The 13,408-nt window shown below is 40.7% G+C and overlaps 1 protein-coding gene across 10 annotated transcripts in view; it reads left to right on the top strand.

Annotated features, from left to right (window-relative positions):
- Window positions 1-13,408, top strand: part of stxbp5b (syntaxin binding protein 5b (tomosyn)) — a 30,125-nt gene that overhangs the window by 1,312 nt on the left and 15,405 nt on the right. For all 10 annotated transcript variants that reach the window (XM_086274333.1, XM_086274335.1, XM_086274336.1 and 7 more), the window contains exons 2-7: window positions 541-638; window positions 6,902-6,983; window positions 7,353-7,453; window positions 8,656-8,790; window positions 11,890-11,953; window positions 13,185-13,268. In XM_086274333.1, the coding sequence (XP_086130459.1) occupies window positions 541-638; window positions 6,902-6,983; window positions 7,353-7,453; window positions 8,656-8,790; window positions 11,890-11,953; window positions 13,185-13,268 (564 nt within the window). The remainder of the gene's footprint in view (window positions 1-540; window positions 639-6,901; window positions 6,984-7,352; window positions 7,454-8,655; window positions 8,791-11,889; window positions 11,954-13,184; window positions 13,269-13,408) is intronic.

Genomic DNA, 13,408 nt, shown 5'->3' with positions numbered 1-13,408 from the left:
CAGCCTTGTTTTTTAATCATGCACGGTTTAGTAATGCAGACTGTTAGGGCTGCCTGGAAAGGTTTCGCCCACCAGCTTCAACTCCAGCTGGGAGCAGAACAGGTCAGGTCCCCGGGTTACAGGGCCATGGCATTACCTGTTATGTAATCCTGCTGCAGGCTGCAGAGAGCTTATGGATGATTGAGCAACGTTTCCAACCTGAAACAATTGGGTTATAGATGCCTGATGATGATAATAATTTGGAGGATAAGCTACTGCAAGATTCTGACAATAAAAGTCCAGCTCAAGGTTGTCATATTGAGTTTTACTGTTGTTTTCCAAAATTAATACTTCACAGATATCAAGTAGCCATGAGAAAGATATTTCAATAATGTTTATGCTTTATCTAATTTCTTTTGATAATAGAGCACATTTTCCACATTGATGGATTGCATTTCTTGGAGACTATAATTTTTTAATGTCAGCTTGACTGTGTAGGAGATGATCGAATAGCTGGCTTAAGGTCTAATGTAAATTCTGCTTCTTCTTTTTTTCCTGCAGACTGTGCGTCATGGCTTTCCATATCAACCATCCTCAATGGCTTTTGACCCCGTACAGAAAATCTTGGCCATTGGGACTCAGACTGGAGCTTTGAGGCTGTATCCTTTTTCCCATGTGAAGAGTCATGCAAGGAAAGTAAAGGTTTACTTTTTAAAAAAAACCCCAAAAAAACACTCTCACCCACACAGTCGTGGCACACATGTGTAAGGAAAGTAAATCCGTGTCCAAGTTCCTGGAATCATTTCCAGGAACATTTTTCCACTTAAGTTGCCATTCAGCATTCCACAAAGGCACGGGAGTTCACAGAGTAAATGATCCTTTCTGTCTATTGTCATCCAACGCTACAAAAAAAAGAATCTCCAAAACAAGCTAAAGGAATCTGAGTTCTTAGGCTTAGGATGTGTTTCTGTGCAACCAGCAGCCTCCTTCTCCTGGAGCACCCAGGCTCATTAGTGGTATCTCTGCAGTAGCATGAACAGCTCCTCTGCCATATGCCGAGGAGCCAACCTCATCAACTGTGCTGCCCAGTCAGTGCCAGGATGCCACTTCATATGTGCTGTAAACATAACTGGACTTGCACGACATGCACACACAATCAAGCTGCCACAGTGCTGTGTGGCCCCTCAGGCAGTTGGAAGTCAGTTTCGTATTTCTTTGTTTTGAAGGATAAAAATTTGCTTTTACAGCTAACATCCGTGACTCACAGCAGCAGAACTGCCCCTGGATTCCAGGCTATTAAACACTGCATGTGATAGTCTACTCATATCCAGGTTACGCCTTCAGGGCTGACCTATTAGTGTATCAGCTCAGGGTTTCCCTTTGTGCTGGTATCCTGCTTAAGAAGCCCACCTGCCTTGTTTAGATTTTCATTAAGTGGCTTTGTCCTCATCATTATCCACTCTCTAGATTAAGAGGGCATGCTGTTTTTTCACAGGGCTACTCCCACAGAACATACACTGCTTCCATGTTGTCCTAATGTGCAAGGTGGAGCTGATGGGATTACTGTCATTCAGGCAATTGGTCCATTTATCAAAAGATGGTCTGTATCGATCCACCTCACTGCCCCTGGAGTTTGGAACTGCTGCCACAGCTCAGTAGACATAAGTTCAATGAGGTGTCTACAAGCAATAAATGTCTGCTTTTACAAGATCTGCCTCTACTACAGCGTTTTAATCAGTGTGTAACTCTAGACATTTCCGTGCTCTTTCCAGTGCAGTTTTGGCAATTATAAAACCATCACATCTCGTGTTTAAGCACATGCAGATAATCTTTGTGTGCGGTGACCGTACACATCTTGAACTTTTTTAAAAACTAGACATCATGGTTGATCCAATAGCTGAGTACTTGGGATATATTTTGTTTGGTTGCCGATGCTATAAGCATAAGAGGTCCCTGGTTTGATACCGGCTTTTTCATTTGATGTGTGTCATTAGTGTAAAAGCACACATGTATAGACAAGCCAGCTCTCCTCTGACTGGTTGCACTTGGCAAACAGAATGTTTGAACAGCAGGTGGGTGGTTCTTCTGTGCTGTGTAGACATGGATGACTTCCTTAGATGACCACATTAGGGATATACTCACTCACTAACATTATACAGGGTGATGAGCAGGAAAAACCTAACATTTGAAGCTGTGTTTTCTCCCTGCATACTTTAATTAGTGAACCCAATATAAATATATTAATTTTAACTTTTTGCAAAATCAGTATTTTATTAGGTAAAGGCTGGTCTGATCGTGGTAGAAGTCAGAATTTGTTTTTGAAGGTTTTCAGAGTAGAAATGCTGTACCTGCTTCACTACGCTGTAGTTCCTTCTTTTTTGGTATTAATATCTGCACTTGTAGAAAGACTACTAAAGACATTATCAGTCTTCTATTGGTAAACTAGCATGAAAGAGAACTTCCTGTCATGCGTATCATCTGTTGACTTTGTGAGAAAACCTGCTGATGTTGAAATGCTGCGGTGAACCACAGTGGTTTACCGAACAGGGAAGTGTTGACGTTCATAGGGTATGACTGAAGTGTGTGATGTTTTTAGGGACATGGGGGGATATCCTTAAGAAGGTTACGAGAGCAAATTATTTGGCATCTGCTGTGATATGTCAAACTTTGTGACATTAGGACTAAAGTGTGCTTTCCTTTCATACATGGGTAAAAAAAATGCATCTGCAGGGTTTTCGTCAGAAAAGTTAACCCCAGTGGCTTTGAGTGAGACACCCATAGTTTTGTTTAAATTTAATGTTTGGTGCAGTTAGCAGCAACAGTAGTCTAAAAAGACACATTAGCTACCTTAATGGGTGTAGCTTACAGTGGGGCAAAAAAGTATTTAGTCAGCCACCGATTGTGCAAGTTCCCCCACTTAAAATGATGACAGAGGTCAGTAATTTGCACCAGAGGTACACTTCAACTGTGAGAGACAGAATGTGAAAAAAAAATCCATGAATTCACATGGTAGGATTTGTAAAGAATTTATTCGTAAATTAGGGTGGAAAATAAGTATTTGGTCACCTCAAACAAGGAAAATCTCTGGCTCTCACAGACCTGTAACGTCTTCTGTAAGAAGCTTATCCGTCCCCCACTCGTTACCTGTATGAATGGCACCTGTTTGAACTCATCATCTGTATAAAAGACACCTGTCCACAGCCTCAAACAGTCAGACCCCAAACGCCGCCATGGCCAAGACCAAAGAGCTTTCGAAGGACACCAGGAAAAGTATTGTAGACCTGCACCAGACTGGGAAGAGTGAATCTACAATAGGCAAGCAGCTTGGTGTGGAAAAAATCAACTGTGGGAGCAATCATCAGAAAATGGAAGACATACAAGACCACTGATAATCTCCCACGATCTGGGGCTCCACGCAAGATCTCATCCCGTGGGGTCAAAATGATCATGAGAACGGTGAGCAAAGATCCCAGAACCACACGGGGGGACCTGGTGAATGACCTGCAGAGAGCTGGGACCAAAGTAACAAAGGTCACCATCAGTAACACACTACAACGGCAGGGAATCAAATCCCGCAGTGCCAGACGTGTTCCGCTGCTGAAGCCAGTGCATGTCCAGGCCCGTCTGAAGTTTGCCAGAGAGCACATGGATGATACAGCAGAGGATTGGGAGAATGTCATGTGGTCAGATGAAACCAAAGTAGAACTTTTTGGTATAAACTCAACTCGTCGTGTTTGGAGGAAGAAGAATACTGAGTTGCATCCCAAGAACACCATACCTACTGTGAAGCATGGGGGTGGAAACATCATGCTATGGGGCTGTTTTTCTGCCAAGGGGACAGGACGACTGATCCGTGTTAAGGACAGAATGAATGGGGCCATGTATCGTGAGATTTTGAGCCAAAACCTCCTTCCATCAGTGAGAACTTTGAAGATGAAACGAGGCTGGGTCTTCCAACATGACAATGATCCAAAACACACCGCCCGGGCAACAAAGGAGTGGCTCCGTAAGAAGCATTTGAAAGTCCTGGAGTGGCCTAGCCAGTCTCCAGACCTCAACCCCATAGAAAATCTGTGGCGGGAGTTGAAAGTCCGTGTTGCTCGGCGACAGCCCCAAAACATCACTGCTCTCGAGAAGATCTGCATGGAGGAATGGGCCAAAATACCAGCTACTGTGTGTGCAAACCTGGTAAAGACCTATAGTAAACGTTTGACCTCTGTTATTGCCAACAAAGGTTATGTTACAAAGTATTGAGTTGTATTTTTCTTATTGACCAAATACTTATTTTCCACCCTGATTTACGAATAAATTCTTTACAAATCCTACCATGTGGATTCATGGATTTTTTTTTCACATTCTGTCTCTCACAGTTGAAGTGTACCTCTGGTGCAAATTACTGACCTCTGTCATCATTTTAGGTGGGGGAACTTGCACAATCGGTGGCTGACTAAATACTTTTTTGCCCCACTGTATGTATTCAAAACTATTTCTCTTTTGTAGGCCCAGTGAGGGGTCAGTTTAGGTCAAGAGTGGGCCTTTAACTTTCCCAAGGGGCCACAATTTGGGCCTCATTGGAACATCTACTCTTACTAGCAGCAGCTTATAAAGAGATAAAATTAATATTGAGCAGAATTGCGTTCAGCTCCACACCATTCCCAGTTTCTCATGTGGTCTCTTGGGAAGATGAATTTCCCACTCGTGACTTGTGCTATCCTGTGATGTGCTTACGGCGCTGCTATTGATTTCATGATTGATTACCAGATAATGGTTTTCTAAATTCTCAAAATGTATTTGATTTAATAGTATGACTGGAAATCTTAAAGTGCAGGTCAATACAGTTGCTCAGAGAGTTGATCTATTCAGTAGGACGCACAAATAGAGACTTCCAATATTACCAATATTTTCTGTATATTTGTGTTGTTTGTGTGATTGATTTCCCCACTTTTGTGCCAAGGAAGTCGAAATCTTAATTACAAAATATAATGCTATTTAATAACGGATAAAGCATTTTATTTAATCAGACAAAGCTAATATCCAGTCAGTTCATCGCTGTGTTGTCTTGCAGTCCAAAACGTTAATTAATTCAGGACAAGAAGCAGCAGGAACTCTTCACCTCTCAAAAACTGGAACCTTGCAATCAACTAACTGATTACTCAACTTAGGAAGTTACTTAATTTAAGAGAAAAGCAAATCATATGAAAGTTACCATATGACCAACAGTGTGAGACAGGAACTAGCATTTTGAGCTTTTTTGTTTTGTGGTGTGACCCATCTTCCTGTGTCCACACTGCCAATGAAATTAAGAAATAAAGAGAAACATGTATTGTTGTATAGATGGTCTATTACTATGTAGATTATACCTGTGGCCCCTAAGCTTTTGATCATGTAGTGTGGCAGGAAGTTAGAAAAGAATGCACTCGCTCCCCGCAGTGATAACATCTTGTTGTGAGGTTCGTGTTAGTAATTTCCTGCTAGCCTAGAAAGTAGCTTTGCTCAGCAGTACTATTAACCTATATTGCAGCTGAATCAGTTTTACAATACTTACAGCGAAAAGTTGATAATCACTGGAAAACAACACATACTTCGTGTTCACTGTTGCCTGGTTGCTTAAATGACCCCCACTGGATTACAGAAATATGATGAAAACACTGTTAAATATTACCATTCTTGGTTTTTCAGCTACCTCTCTGCTCTTATGCTCTTATTTATGCATCACCAGAGGGTATGCAATGGACTTAATGACTCTTCCTCCTCCTCCTCGTTCATTGTGGACCTATGGAAACATGATAACCATTAATAATTTTGACAAATGTTGTACACAACCTGCAATGCCAGGAGCTAAAACTGGACACAAAGGTCGTGGGTGAATGTGAGGTCAGTTGCCCACAGCCTTCGACTGGCGCCAGCTAAAAAAGTCTTGACTCTAATAGTCTGAGTTTACCACTGTCATATAACGACCTGATGTCCACTGTTGAGCCCATCCTGAAATGGTGTCCTGAACCCCACCTTAGTTTGTTTAAGGAACTGAGGGATTGTTTGATCACTGCTTGCTTGTTTAATCCTGTACAGAATCATACTATTTGAGCCTTAAAATGGTTTTAGTCGACATAGCTGCCAGTCTTTGGAGCATTTCTTTTGCATGCTAACATTAATAGTATGAGAAACACTGCACCTTTTTTTTTGTCTCTGTGGTCTGTCTGTCTGTTCATAGACTGGCTGTATGATTAGTGCTCTTGTGGTTTCCTCCTCCTTTTGTGCTTGCATGCACAACTCAGTGCACATATGTCTCTGAGAGTGATTAGAGGCTAGTTGAAAGGATTTCCCCCAATTTCTCTTGTGATTATTCAGCTGCTTGTGAAAGTATTTTGGAGGTTTTTATCTGAGGCGTTACAGCCCCGATGCTTACGTGGCAATGCGTCTGACTTTTGCACTGTTCATAATTTGTGATGCCCCGTGTCTTTTATTAGCTGAACGAGCAGCCTGATTGCTTCTGAATGGACAAATTAAGCAGGCAGAGAATCTCTAAGTTAAACTTAACAGTCCAATAGAGAGAGGTGAGTGTGAAGTTAATCATGCTGCCGTCACACTGGCTGACGCATGTGAATATATGAGGGAGACAGGGCCCACTGATTTTATTTATAACTCATCAGTTTAGTGTGTTACATGCTTTTGCCTGTGCCTTTTTAGGAATGCAAGCGGAAAATGTCAACTTCCATTTAGTTCAGAAAAAACAAACAAAGAACTTAAGAACCTTTGATTAGAAAAAATCACAGAAGGCTGGAAATAGCAATTGTCACTTTCATCTTTTTGTATGAAATTATATTAGAAAAGTTGCAGCATTTTTAAAATAGGTTTTCCTCGATTTCTGCATGAACCTTCCTGGCACCTTTCCAGTTTTCTTTGACTGAGCAAACTTTTTTAGCTTTGGCCGTGCAGGGGTGGAGTGCTACTGTCAGCACGAGAGCAACGCTGCTGTCATCCAGCTCCAGTTCCTGATCAACGAGGTTTGTTGTCATTACCTGTTCCTTGTGTCCTTGTTTGATTTTCTCTCTCCTCCTCCTCACCACCTCTTCGCTCCCAGCCTGTTCACTCCTCTCCTCACACACCCAGCCATGAATCTATTGATGAATGTGCTTTTATACATCGATTAAAAGTAATGCTAGTGGTGTAACCTGTATTCATTTCAGTTCAATTCAGTTGACTTTACTTGAATATTGTCTCTTTGAGCTAATTTTACTTCAGCACACTTTATACTGTAGAGTCTACGAGCTTTATATCACATGCTTGTGATACAGCCATATAAAGTGTCAATGCCAAGCCACATGATGTTTTCTCAACGCAAATAACTGCTCTGTTTATCACCGTCACCACAGGGGGCGCTGGTGAGTGCCTTAGCTGATGACAGCATCCACCTGTGGAACCTGAGGCAAAAAATCCCTGCTATCCTGCATTCACTCAAGTTTAACAGGGAGAGGTACAGTAATGTGTTTGTTTGTCTGCTGCTGCATTTGCTGCAACACTGCATCTGATGTGAACAAAATTTGCCTTCACAGCTGGCCACATGCTGTGGGGCTGCACCAGCTGTTTTTAGCCAATAAGGAAAATCTGTGACTAATGGTTCAGTATTAACAATGCATCAAATTACTACATTTTAGAAGGAATGTGGCACCCACAGATTTTTATCACCCAGCTTTGCAATTTTTCTCAGCTCATTATTTGGATTTTTGGCCTGCAGATTTTCTTTCCCTCTCTCTGTTCAGACCCTCTTTCAAATGTAGCAGAAATTTTATGTTGGCCAGAAGGACATTATAATAATGCTATAGGAACACCGGAAACATAAGATGATCCCACCCAGGGGAGCGGCTATCTGCTGCTGACCCGGTGTTCACCGCAGTATATAAGGGATCATTTGTGCCAAGAGCCAATCGGTATACTGAATAATGAGATGCTGTGATGTGTTTTTATTGTTGTTATGTTGAAGTTTTATATGCGTGTATGTATGAATGTGGGTTGATGTGAAGGGATTTGATTCATTTTGTTTATTGCTTAGTAAACCGAAGACAATTTTCCATTGATGTTGATAATAAAGTTATTGTATTCTATAATCCAGTGGGACATATTTGCACTGAAATGGCAAGACAAAAATGAGCAGTAAACTGACTTAAATGGCAGTATATTTTGACTGTGTGCTACTTTTCCTTTCATTTAACAGTTGCTACAGATATTTTGCAGCATCTTGATGGTTTAAACCATCAGGTCTGTTAAAAGAAACTCCACACTTTTTGTTAAGTCAGTATTTCCAAGTTCATTTAAAAATGACTCCAGATTTCCTCTGGAAAAAAAAAATCACAATTAAGGTACAGACTAATAGCAAAAGACAAAACATTTTTGCAGGTTCATTCTATTTCAGATAGTAAATGTTGTGTATGACTGGATTCTTCTTTCACCCAGTTGAGAATAGGCAACAGTATTTACTCTGCTGTTCCCCCCAACTGATCTATATATAGTCTGGCTTCATTAGTGTGACACAGTGCAAGGCCTTTGTAATTAAATCTTACTCACTTGCTTCTTCTTCCAGTTGGACCAGCGTGATTAGGGACAAGGGTAACCGTCTGATGCCAACTGAGTCATGAGATAATAAAAAGCCTGGTTGTGATGGATCTTGATCTCTTCCAGAATCACATACTGCCACCTGCCCTTCCAGAGCAAATGGCTGTACATCGGCACAGAAAGAGGAAACATCCACATTGTCAACGTGGAGTCCTTCACTCTCTCAGGCTACGTTATTATGTGGAACAAAGCCATCGAACTGTGAGTCTGTATTTCACAACTACACCCCTCCTCCCATTACTCACTCACTATTTGCATATCTTCTTTGTGCAGCTGACACTCGACCAGGAAATTCAAAATTGCAAAGGAATGCGGTTGCCGGCACTTGCAGAAACAGTTAGTCCTGTAAGCTGAGAATACTGTAGCTCTGATCGGTATGAGGGCGGTATGGAGGTGGTGATTGTGCCATGCCAGGACTTGCAGTTGAGACTTCTGGAGGTGTTCTGTTAAATCTGGCAGCAAACATCTCTGATAGGAAGTGCCCACTTCATAACCCCAGTGACCCATCCTGTGTCACCCACTCCCTCGTGTAAACACCCACTGTAAAGTTTGCAAGGAATTTTACATCACATCCTGCATCTTCTGAGGGGTTCCCATTTAATGTCACATGCAGGTGTATGATCGAGGTGGATAAAATCACTATCAGTATCTTTTCTGGTTATGATAGCATTTTCGTGTATCGAATACAGGTTTTCCCAGCACACAGGAATTTAAAGTGATCATTTTTAAACAGCTTTGCTAAATGGTGGATTATTTACTTGATACATAATTTAACAAGTGATAATAAAAATAATTTCTGGTCAAACAGGGCAGCACTGGCAGGTCGACGCGCTCTTCATACTTGCAATATCTAGCAAAGTTATTTTGCTAGATAAAGTTTAGGAATTCAGTCGTTTGGGTCATCCCTCCAGCATTCCCATTAGTACAGACTGAGCCATTATAACTGTGCAACATTTAACAGTTCTGTAAAAGACATTAAGTCTGTGTCTTTCAATGCCACCTACACTGTGTAGATGAAAGTACCAGACCACCTGCACATTATACCTACTGGAGCTGCTCCACTACGAAAAACCATGCCACGAAGATCCCAGCACACATGTTTAGTGCTGATGATAATTCAAGATGATGTTTGGAGCTTTGTGAATATTGACTCGGCAATCCATTGGACAATTTTACACTCTATGCGCCTCAACGCAACGCAGTTCTGTAACTTTGTGTGGTTTGCCTCTGCGTGGCTGAGTTACTGTGGTTCCTAAACACTTCCAATTTGCAATACCACTTACAGTTGATTGTGGAATATCCAGGAGGGAAGTAATTTCACAAAGTTGTTGCAACAGCGGCATCTTATTATAGTACCACATTGGTATTCAGAGAGCTCTTTGGAATTAGCCATTATTTGACAAATATTTGTAAAGGCAGACTGTATGGATAGATGCTTGATTTAATACACCTGTGGCAGTAGGAATACACCTGAAATTAAAGATTAGGCAGTGAATTATTACTTTTGTTCATATAGTGTGTTATATAGGTACTTTGATCATTTCATGGACCTCATTCATGCACGCCTCAGTAAAATGTATTGGGGACAATTCATTACAAGCAAATGATGAAATTACTGCTGTTGTGCTGTCTGACATTTCATGCATGTTAGGAACACAGAAGACCGACTTCTAGAAATGGCTGAAACGAAAAAAAACGAACTGTTAACCTCAAATCTCATTAGCAAGCAGTGTCATAAAACTGTTTTGAGTCGGGACAACATAAAGAAGTCGCTTTGAGGCTGTGAGATTAGTTTGAGCAAAGTGAGACTAAATGCAGGTGCCAGAAGTTTTTGTTTTTTTTAATATAATGTTAATATACCGTTGATACTCTTAAAGTAACTGAATGTATTCCGAATTGGGTGGTTTGCAAAGTGATACCAAAATGTTACTGGTACAATCTAGTAAGATTGCTGTCATGACTCGCTGTGAAGTGATCAAAGTACACATTGATACATGAACTCAGGTCATTCAGATTAACAGAAAGAAGTACATGTCTTAAAAGGACTGGTTACATGTCTACCACAAAATTTGCCCATTCTGAGCCCTTGATTGGGGCTTAAAAGGGGTAGTGAAATTACTATTTTTCTCTAAATGAAAACTTTAGTCAGTAGAAGTTTTTCCAAGCAATTTTATTTTCCATGTGCCCACCAGCGAGCTAAAAAAGATTATTTTAGAAAGTGACTGGCAGCTAAAATTGGTTGCATAAAGGTGTGCGTGTGTATGAGGCTGCTGGTGAAATCGGATAAATTGCTCTTTTAGATCCTGGAGTTGAAAGTGTCAGAGCAAAGTATGCCGTCCTCTTAGATAAATGTGTCAGATGCAGGAAGTGGAGATGGGGAAATGATTTAGCTTGTCTTGATTTTGAAGATGAAAAGAAACGATGTGGTGTGAAATCTAAAGCGAAATATTCAGTTATGTCTTTGTAGAACCTCTGATAGAATCGTCTTTTCCACGCTCTGCTTCATAGCTTGTTGCCTTTGGAAACTCGTGGACTCTCCTACAGTGGATAGAAACGCTGTGTATGGCGCTAATGATCATATCTGGTGTTATGCTGGAAATGAAACTCAGTTTTAACTAGTTAATTTAAAGTAATGTTTACCGACGATTCCGTCAGTTAACAGTCTAGGTTAAAATAATCTTTATTACAATAAAATCCAGTTCACAAACATGAGAACTGGTTATTAAGCCTGGTGTTTGTGGTGCGGGTGTATCACAATGTGGTGATTACCGGCTGGAGTTCATATTCCGCTCCATCCCTTCCTTTTATTCACTGCGACATCACTGACTGTATCGACTCATCAGCAGCAGCAATGAGATCATTAGCCGCTGGAGCCAGACCACACTCAGAGGCAGCAACACTTTCTTTAGGCCAGACCTTCACTTCCTCCATGCCCCTTGCTCTGTTGCCACGGTGATCCTGTCTTGAAACACTATAATCTCTCATAGACCCTCATGTGACCCTACTCTCCCTCTCCCTCGCTGTTTGTCTCTCTCATATGTCATGGCTATTTTTTATTTTTTTTTTCCTCCCCTCTGGTGCGCTGATGCACATTTTCATCTTATTATCTTGTCCTTTTTTTCTCTGTGCAAGACCAAAGATTGGGGCTTACATTTTGGATGTCTTTCCTAATTGCCTCTATCTTACCGCCCTCTAAAAGCTCCACTGTATCACTATATTTATCAGATACATTTTACTCATCAGTGGCAAATATACCTAAATTGACTTGGACTGTCTCCCATTTCTTTCTTTCTCTGACAGATCCACCAAGACACACCCAGGGCCTGTTGTGCACATCAGTGATAACCCCATGGATGAGGGCAAGGTAACTGATAGCTGAACATTACATTGCCTATAGAGAAGATAAACAATTGTACGTCATCTGATGATGTTATGTGGAGAAGCAGAGCTGGAAATGATTTTTAGTTGGATCTCAGAGACTGTTCAGTTATATAATGTAAAAGTTCATGTCTTTTAAAAGAAATATAGGCTTGCTTTTAATTCAAGAAAGTTAAAGTTCCACTTAAGTGATTAAGTGAACTGGAGATAATCAGTTAGATAAAGATGGATTGCAGGGGACACTCCTGCTTTGGATCATAGGTAATGATGTTTTACCTCAACTAGCAGTTACTGTTTTCCTAGAGCTAAAGATAGGACAGTCTGCAGTGATGGCGCAGAGTAGGCTACCACTGTGACTGTAAAAAAGGCAGCGACAACAACAACTAGGAGCATTTGGGTTGACTATTATAATTTGCTACTAGTTGCTGGTAGACAATTTGGCACAGGAATTCATGTTACTGCTATCACCAGTTGGGCATTTGCTGAAATTTAAGTTTGTTGTTAGAGTAGTGCTTTTCCGGGACACTGCAAATAAATTGCACTTTTGTTAAAAGAAATAAATACACAGAGTATTATAGCTCATACCTATGAAGCATATGAATTGGATTTTTATTTCTGGAATCTCACTGTTAAGTTCTTTTGGAGTAGCTCTGCGTTATTTAGAGGTGAAAATGATCATCTTGGTGCGCCCCCTCATTTCATTCACTGTCTTGAACAAGCCTCAATTTAAGCCAGCTGTCTTTCTATTGGCCTGCCCCCTGCAAACACAGTTTGAACAGCAGACAATATTCGTCTGAGGTGACCATATTAAGGATATCCTTTCTCACATCATATAGAGCCAAAAATGCAAAAACACCTACGCTCGTATGCAGACCCTTCTATTTGCCTCTTACAGGCCATTTCAAAGGGTTTATGCGTATCTTTTAGCCTGTTCTCACAAGGAAATTCCTAACTATTGAAAAAATAGTTATAAGCTACTCTAGTGTTTACATGATTGCATAGTAAGTGAAAACTTAGTTGCTTCTTACAGTGTGTAAATGTCAGAATATTGCATCTTATGCCATCTTAAGCAATGTCATAAAAGTCTACTAGGGAATGTAAAATAAATAACTGTCATACATTCATAAAGTGAATTCATTATGAACCAGTTTTGTGCAGAATGTAGTTTAACAGCAGTCAGCTGAGCCTTACTTGCTTTGCTTCTCTTGTTATTTCAGCTTCTGATTGGATTTGAGTCTGGGATAGTAGTGCTGTGGGATTTGAAGTGCAAAAAAGCTGACTACCGCTACAATTATGATGAGGTAAGGCATTGTTTTCCTTTGTTCCAGTTCTTGTGAGGAAACTAGTTTGTCTGGTGTTCCTCACTGTTGTCTGAGAAACATGTTTGGTCTTGTTGGGTTTCTTTGTAAATCAGTTAACACATGAAGTTTTATAATGACAC

Source organism: Aulonocara sp. 'chitande type north' Nkhata Bay, linkage group LG19 (genome assembly GCF_057382095.1).
Source record: "Aulonocara sp. 'chitande type north' Nkhata Bay isolate Kocher_YH1m ecotype deep benthic linkage group LG19, A_spYH_male_GT1.1, whole genome shotgun sequence".
Classification (NCBI taxonomy): domain Eukaryota; kingdom Metazoa; phylum Chordata; class Actinopteri; order Cichliformes; family Cichlidae; genus Aulonocara; species Aulonocara sp. 'chitande type north' Nkhata Bay.
The sequence above is the reverse complement of the archived record's forward strand: the minus strand, read 5'-3'. Positions and strand labels throughout refer to the sequence as shown.